Source organism: Bufo gargarizans, chromosome 4 (genome assembly GCF_014858855.1).
Source record: "Bufo gargarizans isolate SCDJY-AF-19 chromosome 4, ASM1485885v1, whole genome shotgun sequence".
Taxonomy (NCBI): domain Eukaryota; kingdom Metazoa; phylum Chordata; class Amphibia; order Anura; family Bufonidae; genus Bufo; species Bufo gargarizans.
In genome coordinates this window covers 40,036,134-40,048,660 of record NC_058083.1, presented here as the reverse complement: position 1 = coordinate 40,048,660, position 12,527 = coordinate 40,036,134, and the positions used below count along the sequence as shown (strand labels likewise).

At 44.6% G+C, this 12,527-nt stretch overlaps 1 protein-coding gene across 2 annotated transcripts in view; it reads right to left on the bottom strand.

Moving 5' to 3' along the window:
- Positions 1–2,480: 2,480 nt before the first annotated feature.
- Positions 2,481–12,527, bottom strand: part of LOC122934422 (cytochrome P450 2K6-like) — a 119,963-nt gene continuing 109,916 nt past the window's right edge. For both annotated transcript variants that reach the window (XM_044289872.1, XM_044289871.1), the window contains exon 10: positions 2,481–3,267. In XM_044289872.1, the coding sequence (XP_044145807.1) occupies positions 3,089–3,267 (179 nt within the window). In that variant the 3' untranslated portion in view covers positions 2,481–3,088. The remainder of the gene's footprint in view (positions 3,268–12,527) is intronic.

Sequence of the window (12,527 nt, the reverse complement as noted above, 5' to 3'; positions counted from 1 at the left end):
GCCTATTAATTGATCATGTATATACTTAAAGGTTTAAAGTCATTTATTTATCATTGCATTGTACTCAATATGTACTATTAATAATTTTTCTAATCAGTATTTATTAAAAATTAAGAGTCCCTTTCTCTATGCAGCCTAGAGATTCTCTATTAGCATGCTCTGAATTTTACTTTATTCCAAAAACAAACAAGGACTACAAGTAGCAGCACACTGCTTATGCACAGACACATGCAAACTTTGAAAACAAAAATAAATTTAAACTGCATTACTCAGGATTGGTCATCAATATCAGATCAACGGAGTTCTGACACCTGGCACCCCTGCCGATCAGCTATATGAAGAGAAGGCTTGCCATAGACATAGCATCAGTGTCCAGAAAATGAGACAGAAGACAGCACAAACCTTCTCTTCATATAGCTCATTGGCTGGGGTGCCAGCTGATCTGATATTGATGATTTATCCTAAGCATCATTATTGAAAGCCTGGAAAACCCCATTAACTGTCTTTTACTTTATTCTGTCAGGCAGCTCAACTGATGGCTCCTTATCTCCTGATCTTAATGATAAGAATGTGGCTTAAATAAGTGTTTATGTCCTTTTAGTAATTTAGAGATAAGGTTTATTAGATGATGGCACAAAGTGAAAAGTAAGATTCACACAGCTAGACAGTTAACCTTTTGTAACAGAACGGCTCAATATCTAATATATATAGCTGAGTGTATGTTTGTGTGTGTATGTATGTCCGCTAAAGGAATCCGCACCATCACATTTACAATCAAGACATGTGGCAAACAGGTACATCAGGTGTTCTAGAAGGTTTTAGACCAGGTCTCAGCTCTCTAGGATGTACCGTTTCCGAGATATTCCCAAAAATTGCATTAGCCAATAGAAGCTTCGTCACATGACCCTTATAAGCCAATAGAAGCTCGCAGGCCGTTAGCCTCTACATACACAGTTTTACTCCAGGTTTCCATAAAAACCCAGCCATTTTTCTTTACTGCTGTAGGTCAGCTTTAAAGGAACTATGTCACCAGGATAATCGCTATTGAAGTAAAGCCATGGCCTAATAGCACTTAGTACCTTATTTCAATATGTGCCTTTGTTCCAGCAATACATATTTTTATCCTCTGAAAATCCAGTTTATTTGGTATGCAAATGAGACAGTAAGATGCCCAGAGTGGTGTCACTCTTGCAGGAAGGAGCCCAGACACGCCCCCTGCCATAATGTGTCCACCCTAAAAAGATGAACTTAAAACCCTACCCCCAGGCTCTGCTAAGCCACACCCCTGATCTGGTTAGGTCACACCAACTTCCACTCCTCAGCCGACAGGGATTGAAAAAATGAAGTTAAAAATCAACTTTTCGGTCCCGCTAAGCCACGCCTATGATCCGCTTAGGCCACGCCCGCTTCCACTCCTCAGCCAACAGGGATTGAAAAAAAATCTAATTCTGTCAGCTGTAGAGCTGGGAGGGACAGTGACTTTCTCCCTGCAGCTCATACTCAGACAGAACAGTGCTGCTGTCTTAGAGTGAGCTGTTCAAAAGGACATGCCCCGATCCAGTAAGGTCATGCCCCCTCCCACTCCTCAGCTGACAGGGATTGAAAAAATGGAGTTAAAAATCAACTTCTATGTCCCGTTATGCCGCGCTCCCGATCCGGTTAGGCCACGTCCCCTCCCACTCCTCAGCCATCAGGGATTGAAAGATGAAATTAAAATCAATGCACACAAACATATTTTTCCACATCTGATCTGCATTTTGTCCAGTTTGGAAGCAGAACCATTCACTTCAATGGGGTCGCAAAAGAAGTGTACAGCACACATTCAAATATAGAACGTGTCCTATTCTTGTCCACATTACGGATAAGGATAGGACTATTCTACTATGGGCCAAAAAACACTAGGCCTCACCGCTAGGGAAGGAAAAGGGTCACCACCTATAAAATCCTGCTCCTGGTCCTAACTCCTATCCGTATGGGCACCTCTCGATGGTAAAGATGCCCATACACAGGAACCTAGAAAACCCTGGTGGCCCTCGGATGCATTAATGGTAATGACAGGGCAGAGACAACCCGCTCCTTCCCTGGTGAAGGAACAAGCGTCTCGCTGAGGCCTAGTAAACAACAAAGGTGGGGGCGAATACAAAATACAACAAGCGGATCACTTAACTTCTGAGGCTGATGGATGATGGATGAACCACACTCCAACTAGAACCACACTTTAGCTCTTCCAAAAACAGAAAAATGAAGCTATCCAGAGCAAGGAGTGATGGGTAAAGTCAGACTAAATAGGGGGAGGTAAAGGTCACATAATCCACACCTGAACAGGAGGTGTGGACATACAAGCAACACACAGACAAAGTGAAACCAAAACCAAAAGAGGCTGTCAGATCACTAATGTGCAGATAATCTTTCAGACCTTCTAAAACCTGTCACCGGTGTGACACTTAGATTACAGAAAGTGGAGTTGAAAAAATTCAAAGTAAGATTGTTTGAATACTTTATTTCAGAAATTTTTATTCCATTTTTTGCTGGTAATTATAATGCAAGAATAATACAAAAAAACAAAAAGCTACTTTAAATGTGAAAAGGAAAATAGAGAAAAGTAGCTTTGGCAAATGTCTCCTGGTGTTAATGAATGAAGTAGGAATGAGCCAAAAGGCAACATCCTGTCTAACCCATCAGCAGACCACAGTAGACTGTGGGCCATATACAGAAGTCTGTAACCGGTGATATGGGAATATATTTGAATGTGAAATTCAGTGATCCATATCCAGATTTACTTGTAGTTGAAACCATATTCGTTGATCAGAATTTATTATGAAACTGCTAATTCCCTAACCAAGATGAGAGAAACTGAACTTTTGCTTTGACAGTGTTTCAGTAATATTGGGATTGTTGCATTCGGATACATACTGTATTTCAGTCATGCAATACAATGGCTACTATCCTTAGAATCTCTATTTAAGCTTGTATTGTCTTAAATTAAAAATGCCCCCCTTATTGAAATGCCTAAAAAAGCTAATTTCCGAACCCTGCAGGAAGAACATTTAAATTGGAAGGATGATTTATCTTAAAATATAAATATGTCTTATCTGCGAGGAATTGCACAGATCTCATGGGGTAGTGGGCCATTAATAAACCCTAATGCTGGGGTAAAATCTAGCTTTGCTCCAGGTGGGGCCTGGAATGTGAAGTTCTGTAGAAGGGTTGTGAAGAACAGGAAGAGCTCCATTTTTGCTAAGTTCTCTCCGGCACAACTTCTTTTACCTGAATAAAACAAAAAAGACAAAGAAAGACAACATTACAGGTGATAAGACCTAATGGTCTGTGGACAGCAAATTACAGACTAGAAGTGGCTGAGAGGATGAATATATAAATAAGGTAAAGGTTCAGTAGAATATGTAATTTCCGAGATCTACTGTAATCACCTCCTTCCTTCCTTAGTGATCGACAAATGTTTGTAAGACCAATACATGTCGATGATATTTGTATACTCCTTTTGTTTTCTTGATGTAAAGAATAAAAAATGGGAGGTTTAACCCATTAGTGGCTAGGCCTGAAAAGGTCTTAAGTAGAGATGAGCGAATCAAAGCTGACGAAGTGGAATTTGATCTGAATTTCAGGAAAATTTTGATTCACAACAAATGTGAGTTTCCTTGCGCTTCGTGGTAGCGAATCGCATATTTCCTAAAATGGAAGCTACACGTGTGAGGACTGCGGACATGGGACAAGGAACTATGGGAAGGCGGGATCACCCAGATTGACATGCATGCATGCAACCAATCAGCAGCCAGCCAGCACTGTGATGTCACAGCCCTATAAATATGCCAGCCATTTTAGATTCTGCCGTTTTTCAGTGTTCTGAGTGCAGGGAAAGACGTGAGAAGGCGCTAGGGACAGCAATTGGATAAACTTGATTGTGCCAAAAAAAAGAAAAAAGAAAAAAAATATTTATAAGTGCAGGGAAAGGATAGGGAGGAATCATTTCACAGCATCTTATTGCAGCGAGAGACGTCAGAAGACGCTAGGGACAATGATAGGAAAGTGATTTGCATGTGCAGGAAAAGATTATTTGGGGTTCCAAATAACCATTATACAGCTGTGTCATTCCAGCTGTATGTTCTTGGGGTGCAAGTGCTATGTTGAAATGCATTTAGTGGCTTATATCTGTGGAAAAAGAAAAATATATACGCATTTCAATGTTGCAGTTTTTTCTGGTGAAAGCGAATAGGGCCATATTTCAGTAAAAAAAGAAAAATATATACACACTGTACTGTTGAAGTTATTTTTGGTTAAAGCATATAGGGGTGTATTTCCGTAGTACAAGAAAAATATATACGCAGTTCACTGTTTAAGTTTTTCCTTGTGAAAGCATATAGGGGCGTCTTTTATAAAAATAATAAAAATCTATATGAACTTCACTGCTTAGGTTTTTCCTGGTGAAAGCATATAGGGGCGTATGTAATTAAAAAAAGAATAATCTATACGCACTTCACTGCTTAATTTTTTCCTGGTAAAAGCGTTTGTTGGCTTATTTCAGTAACAAAAAGAAAAGTCTATATGCACTTCACTGCTTCATTTTTTCCTGGTAAAAGCATATAGGCGCGTATTTAATTAAAAAAGAATAATCTATATGCACTTCACTGCTTAATTTATTCCTGGTAAAAGCGTATATGGGCATATTTCTGGAACAAAAAGAAAAATCTATACACACTTCACTGCTTATTTTTTTCCTGGTGAAAGCGTATAAGGGCGTATTTCATTAACAACAAGAAAAATCTATACACACTTCACTGCTTAATCTTTTCCTGGCAAAAAAGCGTTTGTTGGCCTATTTCAGTAACAAAAAGAAAAATCTATACACACTTCACTGCTTATTTTTTTCCTTGCGAAAGCGTATAAGGGCATTTTTCTGTAACAAAAGAAAAATCTATACACACTTCACTGCTGAATTTTTTCTTGTTGAAAGCGTATAGGGGCATATTTCATTAACAACAAGAAAAATCTAGACACACTTCACAGCTAAATATTTTCCTGGTGAAAGTATTTGTTGGCCTATTTCAGTAGCAAAAAGAAAAATCTATACACACTTCACTGCTGAATTTTTTCCTAGTGAAAGCGTTTGTTAGCCTATTTCAGTAACAAAAGGAAAAATTTATACACACTTCACTGCTTATTTTTTGCCTGGTGAAAGCGTATAGGGGCATTTTTCTGTAACAAAAAGAAAAATCTATACACGCTTAACTGCTTAATTTTTTTCCTGCTTAAAGTGTATAGGGGCGTATTTCATTAACAAGAAAAATCTACACACACTTCACTACTTAATTTTTTTCCTGCTGAAAGCGTACAGGGGCATATTTCATTAACAAGAAAAATCTACACGCACTTCACTACTTAATTTTTTCCTGGTGAAAGTTTATAGGGATGTATTTCAGTACTACAAGAAAAATAGATTCTCAGTTCACTTCTGCAATTATTTTTGGGTGAAAGCGTATAGGGTGTATTTAAATGCAACAAGAAAAATATGCTCGTCACTTTTAGGGGTGTTTTAATTTGTGTTTAATTTATTTAGTTCAGCTAAAAGTATGTCAGGCAGAGAAGTGCAAGGCCATGCACAGAGGAGTGGCAGAGGCCTAAATGGTTCTGGTGCAGGCAGACATCGCAGCAGACTAAGGGGTCGTGGCAGCAGGAGTCGCAGCGAGAGGCCCGAGCTCTCGGTGTCATCTAGCGGTCGTGTATTGACCAGTGCAACACGCCAGACCTGCAGGGGATGACGAAGTGAGGTCACAGTTATGGGCAATCGAGGGTACTCACTATATTTGCGGAACCCTGGGCAGGCGCGTGGCAGTGAAGGAGAGGTAGACACAGTTCCTCTGGGGCACGCTCTGTAGATAGGGACCAGGCCTGATGGTAGTTGAGGTGCCCTGGATGTTACAGGTATTTCGTGTGCCTGGGGCAAGGTCCCTGTGGTAATTCGTGACGCCAGTGCCTTTGGACGGTGGCACGCCGGTTGGTGGTTGGAAAGATGAAGGTACACAAGTATGCAGTGAACCAAACATAAACTTTACTGAACAATCCAACTTTGTACAGCAGGGAGTAGTACAGTCTCTGTAGTATTACAGTTCCACAGAAGGGGCTTATTCACAATACGGCAGGCAATAATCATGCAAGTTACACTGAGGGTAAATTCCGCAAGCACTCAGCAGCAGGTTGTACTTTGACACTGTCCTTTCTAGAACTCCTACTCTGGCTTGATATCTCCCAAGGCCCGGATGCCTAAAAGGGTGGCTTATATCCTTGGTTATCTCCTTCCTCAGGTATTATACTGCTTGCAAGGGTTTCTAAGTTCCTCTGCCTATCAGGGGCACTTGGCTTACCCTGGGACGCCTCCTCCCATCAGGTGGATACTGTCGGTTTCTCCCAGGAGGTTGAATCCTGCAACTGGGGTATCTCTTCAGAGCTAACTTAGGCTCTCTTGTTCTTCAGGTAAGCTGGAGCTTCTCAACAGCCTCCTGGACATCACTAGCAGCCTGGGCTATCCAGCTGCATGTCAGGAGCAGGCTTCTTAACCTGTGTCTTCTCAGACTCCTGGCTCTGCACTAACTTCTCCCTGTCTGGGCCTGGACATTTATACTAGGGGCTCCCTATCTCCCTCTAGTGTCTGGGATGTCTAACTACACCCAACTAGGCCTGCTGCTGCATTAGACAGGGGTACATTGCATATAACAACACATTAAAACATACATTAAATGCAGAATTAAATATGACATTTCTGTTCCTTGTGAGTAAGAGTAATGCGCACACCAATTGACCCTTGTGTAGTGCCCACCCATACCTAGTGGGACACTACACCAGCAACTCAGCGGTTCGTGATTGGTTAACTCGGTCATCTACGTCATCCCAAGTGACCTCAGACACCTCCTGCCAACAGTCGGTGGGTTAGTCAGACACAAACCTTAGTTGACATGGCCCGGGAGCAGGCCCTGGGCCCTCACCAGTCCTCAGCCTGCCTCTGTCCTTTGCTGTTCCATCACGCACAGAAGTATTACATGCTGTGGGCTCAGCTCCACTATACAGCGAGGACGAGCTACTAGTGGACAGACAGCAGCTACTGGCCAGCCAAGATCTGGAGGAGACATCCGACACTTCCTCCGCTAGGTGGGCAAGTAGTGATGAGGAGAGTGGCGTGGGAGGTGGTGATACGAGCGGTCAGGCTCCTGACCCAGAGACAGTTGAGGAGGACATCAGTGACGTGCAGACACTATTGATGATGATAAAGCCGATCGCACTTGGGAGCAGAAGGGGCTTCATCTTAACAAGCAAAAGAGGGTGGCAGCTTGCTTGTGAGCCAGCAAGCAGATAGGGTGGACGGGAGTCAGCAGGGTGGCAGCAGTGGGAGGTTGGGAGCCAAACGGGAATGCGGTAGACCACATGCTTTGCAGCAGGCTACCTGCCTGGGAAGTAGTGGTGCAGAGGTTCAGAGAGGCATTGGCAGTAGCAGTCAGTCAGTGTGCACTGTTAGGGGGAAAATCACCTACTTGGCGGTGTGGCAATTTTTTGTGAAGCCGCCGGAGGAGGTGAACGTTGCCACATGTATAATCTGTGGGCAGAAAGTTGTTTGGCCGAATATCGCGTGTGCTCAAGCGCAATGCTCGATTCAGTGTATTTAAATAAAATTTTGCCTCTATTTCTGAAAAGTTTCTGGCGGGATTCAAACTCACAACCTTCTACATTATAGCCAAGAATGTTAACCACTACACTATAAAGCTGCATGGCCAGTTACTTAAAAATAAAAAAAATATGAGACTTCTGCTGTATAGGAATACTTACTAATAGTAAGTATTCCTATATAGCAAAAGTCTCATATTTGTAAACATTTTTTTTTTATTTTTTTTTTAAGTAACTGCCCATGCAGTTCTATAGTGTAGTGGTTAACATTCTGGGGTGTAATTTAGAAGGTTGAAAGTTCAAATCCTGTCAAAAACTTTTCAGAAATAGAGGCTAAATTAGAATTAAATACACTGGGTGTCCCCAAGCACTGGACATAGCTATATATGGAGTCAGAGCAGGGACTCCTAAGCCGAACTAGAGTCCCGACACCCTTCCCTCTTTAGACCAGGGGGTGCCTGGTTTTATGTTTGGGTTCTCCCATTGACTTCCATTGTGCTTGTGTGCTCTGTAGAGAACCCGAGCATCAGGAAGTGTTCTACTTGAGCAGCAGAGCACACAAGCACTTTGGTGCTCGACCAACACTAATGGGAGAACCGTGGCTCCGATGTGGTGATCCAGCCTGCTGCAGCAACCGCTGCATCACCCACTGGCACACACCCGGTTTCTGGCAGTCAAGGCTCCACCACCTCAGCCAAAAGGTAGCTGTCTGTCCCTCCCATCATCTGCCGGTCCTGATGCTCCTGCTCCTCCTAGTCAAGCATTCCATCAGCAATCGATCACCAAAGCGATTGCTAAGAGACAGCAGTATGTGTTCACGCATCCAACGGCGCAGAAGCTGAGCTTGCTTCTGTCCAAGTTGCTAGTGCTGCAGTTCCTCCCTTTCCAAGTGGTGGACTCTGCACCTTTCAGAGATCTGATGGCTTGTGCTAAGCCGAGATGGAGAGTCCCAAGCCATAATTTCTTTGCCAACTCTCACGCTGTTGGTCTTGCAACAATGTCTGCCTCTGCTTCCTCATCCTCCACCATGTCCTTAGCCTCCACTGCAGGGACAAGTCACAGTGCCCCTCCAGCATACCACATGTGCAGGGCATGGCGGTGTCACACTGTTCTGCACCTGGTTTGCCTTAGCAAAGGGAGTCACACAGGGGAGGAACTGTGCCGTGTGATTCATCAAGAAATTGAATCCTGGCTGTCTCTGCGGCAACTCAAAATCAGAACCATGGTGACAGTTAACGGGAAGAACATGGTGTTGGTGCTGTGTCAAGGAAGGCTGAGCCATGCGCCCTGCATGGCACACGTGTTCAATCTGGTTGTCAAGCAGTTCCTGAAGTCTTCCACCCATCTGCAAGACATCCTAAAAATGGCCAGGAAACTTTGCATGCACTTCAGCCACTCGTACACCGCAGAGCACACCCTCCTTGAGCTGCAGCAGCAGAACAGCATCCCCCAACATAGGCTGATATGCAATGTTTCCACTTGTTAAAATTCCACCCTCCATATGTTGGACCAACTATACAAACAGAAAAAGGCCATCAACAATTTCTTGATAATCCAAGCTGACAGAAGTACTCCCTGTGTAACTTCGACACCTGCCGTTTGCTCAAGCCCTTTGAGGACGCAACGTTATTTTTCCATCGCCAGGACTATGGGATGAACAACGTTATTCCACTGCTTCATGTCCTGGAACAGATGCTGGTAACAATGGCTGGTAAGGGCACTGGAGATGTGGCGCATAGATCTCACGGCCACATGAGCCCTGTGTGGGCTGAACTAGAGGAGGAGGACATTAATGCACAAGCAATGTGTAGGAAAATGGGTGTTTTTTCTACTCATGCGACAATTGAGGAGGAGCAGGAGCACCCAGAGGAGCTACAGGGCGACGAGGACTGGCCTACTGGGCAGCCAAACTGGATTTGTGGCCGCAACTAGCTGAGTTTTCCCAGGAAAAGTGGAAAAGCTGTCCTGCACAGCCAGTATTGTGGCATCACCAAAATGTGGAGAGACTGATTTTTGTCAAGATAAACCCGGCATGGATCAGCCAGGATTTCCACCCACCAATTCCAGATGCATCAGACTAGATCATCCATGGTGCCACACCAACACTTTGACAAAAGAGTGCATACTGGTAATGCCACCCACCTCCCCACTCTGTCATCGGGTTACTTTGTGGTCTCCTGATGAAGCTGTTTATGCCATCTCCACACTATGTCACCTTGCCACTCTGTGGTATCCTGATGCTGCTGCTGCCTTATCCACACTATGTCACCTTGCCACTCTGTGGTATCCTGATGCTGCTGCCATCTCCACACTATGTCACATTTCCACTCTGTGGTATCCTGATGCTGCTGCTGCCATATCCACACTATATCACCTTGCCACTGTGTGGTATCCTGCTGCTGCTGCCGCCATCTCCACACTATGTCACCTTGCCACTCTGTGGTATCCTGATTCTGCTGCTGCTGCCATCTTCGCACTATGTCACCTTTTCACTGTGTGGTATCCTGATGCTGCTGCTACCATATCCACACTATGTCACCTTGCCGCTCTGTGGTCTCTTGATGCTGCTGCTGCCATCTCCACACTATGTCACCTTTCCACCCTGTGTTATCCTGATGCTGCCCTGATGCTGCTGCCTTATCCACACTATGTGACCTTGCCACTATATGGTATCCTGATGCTGCTGCTTCTGCCATATCCACACTATGTCACCTTGCTACTTTGTGGTATCCTGATTCTGCTGCTGCCGTATCCACATTATGTCACCTTGCCACTGTGTGGTATCCTGCTGCTGATGCCTTATCCACACTATATCACCTTGCCACTCTGTGGCCTCCTCCTGATGCTGCTGCTGTCACCACCTCCACGCTCTCTCATTTGGGCAGTCTGTGGTCTCCTCATGCTTCTGCCAACTTCAGACTCTGTCATTGTGCACTCAGTGGCCTCCTCCTGATGCTGCTATGACCGACACCTCCAGACCCTGTCATTGTGCCACTCTGTGGCCTACTGATGCTGCTGCCACCTCCAGACTCGGTAATTGTTCCAATCTGTGGCCTACTTATGCTGATGCCACCTCCAGACTCTGTCATTGTGCTTCTCTGTGGCTTCCTCATGTTGCTGCCACCTCCAGACTCGGTCATTGTGCCATTCTGTGGCTTCCTACTGATGCTGCTGCCACCTCCAGACTCTGTCATTGTGACACTTTGTGGCTTACTCATGCTCCTGCCACCTCCACACTTTGTTCTTGTTCAATTCTGTGGCTTCCTCATGCTGCTGACAGATGCAGACTCTGTCATTATGCTACTCTGTAGCCTCCTCCTGATGCTGCTACTGCTGCCACCACCTCCACACTGTCATTTTGCCAGTCTGTGGTCTCTTCATACTGCTGCCAACTCCATACTCTGTCATTGTGCCACTTGGTGGACTTATCCTGATGCTGCTGCTGCCGCCTCCACCACACTGTCATTGTGCCACTCAGTGGCCTTCTACTGATGCAGTTTCTACTGCTGCCACCTCCAGACTCTGTAATTGTGCAACTCTGTGGCCTCCTCCTGATACTGTGGCTGCTGCCACCTCCAGACTGTGTAATTGTGCCACACTGTGGCTTCAAACTGATGCTGCTGCTGCTGCCACCTCCAGACTTTGTCATTGTGCCACTCGGTGGCCTCCTGCTGATGCTGCTGCTGCCCTCCACCTCCAGACTCTGTAATTGTGCCACTCTGTGGCTTCCTACTGATGCTGCTGCTGCCACCTCCAGACTTTGTCATTGTGCCACTCTGTGGCCTCCTCAAACTGCTGCCAACTCCAGACTCGGTCATTGTGTCACTCGCTGGCCTCCTTATACTGCTTCCACCTCTAGACCCTGTTATTGGGATACTCTGTGGTCTCCTCATGCTGCTTCCACCTTACTACTATATCATAGGTCCACTCTGTGAATTTCTTGTGCTGTTCCCACCCTCCTCACTTCATGACTGGTCCACTCTTTTGACTTTCAGCCTGGCTGACATCATCATTTATTTGACACCACTTCTGATCTGTCAGAAGGAGGGAAAAATGAGACGCACAACGGATCCTGTCTGTATTGCAGGTTAAAGGCCTGTATGGTCCCATCAGAATTGGCTTAGAATTTTTAAGCCAAAAGCAGGAATGGGTACAAAACACAGAAGACATGCAAATACTCCATTCATGTGTCATCTCTGTTTTAGATCCACTCCAGTTTTTTGGGGCATTAGCAATACTGATGATTTATTGAGCAAATACTGACTGAGTGAAGGCGGATGCTCCACAGACAGGATCCGTTTTTTGTGGGTTATTGTTCTGATGGATCAGAGAATGGGCAAAATAATCAGTGACGTCAACACAAACTTACTGCTGACACCCTCTGCACTCTTTCTGAGGGGCTCTATTTGTTTAAGCGTTTAATAGAAGAGGTTCTGTAGACATCTATGTGGAATCAGCTGACAAGGGTGTAAAAGGAGTGCGCTTCTTCTTGACACTAACAGCTTTCTGTAAGGCTGAGTTGATTTTGGCTTTTGACTGCCCAAATAAGTGAAATATGCAGTGATTCTAAGAGCGACGCCTGTCATCTGCATATCATACTGACTCACAGTATTATTTTACTACCACAGCAGACACCCTATGCGTGTTACTGCAAGGCACAGTGTTCTACACACCTATAAAGGCTCTCTGCAATCTAGAAATAGCAGGGGTTTTTTTACGTAATTTGCCTCAAATAAATTCGGATCGAACCAAATTTTTTCGAAATATTCGGCGAACCGGCCGAATCGAATTTAAAAAGAAATGTGCTCATCTCTAGTCTTAAGCCTAAGAGGTCTGGACGATTTTCCTTTTTTTGCGTT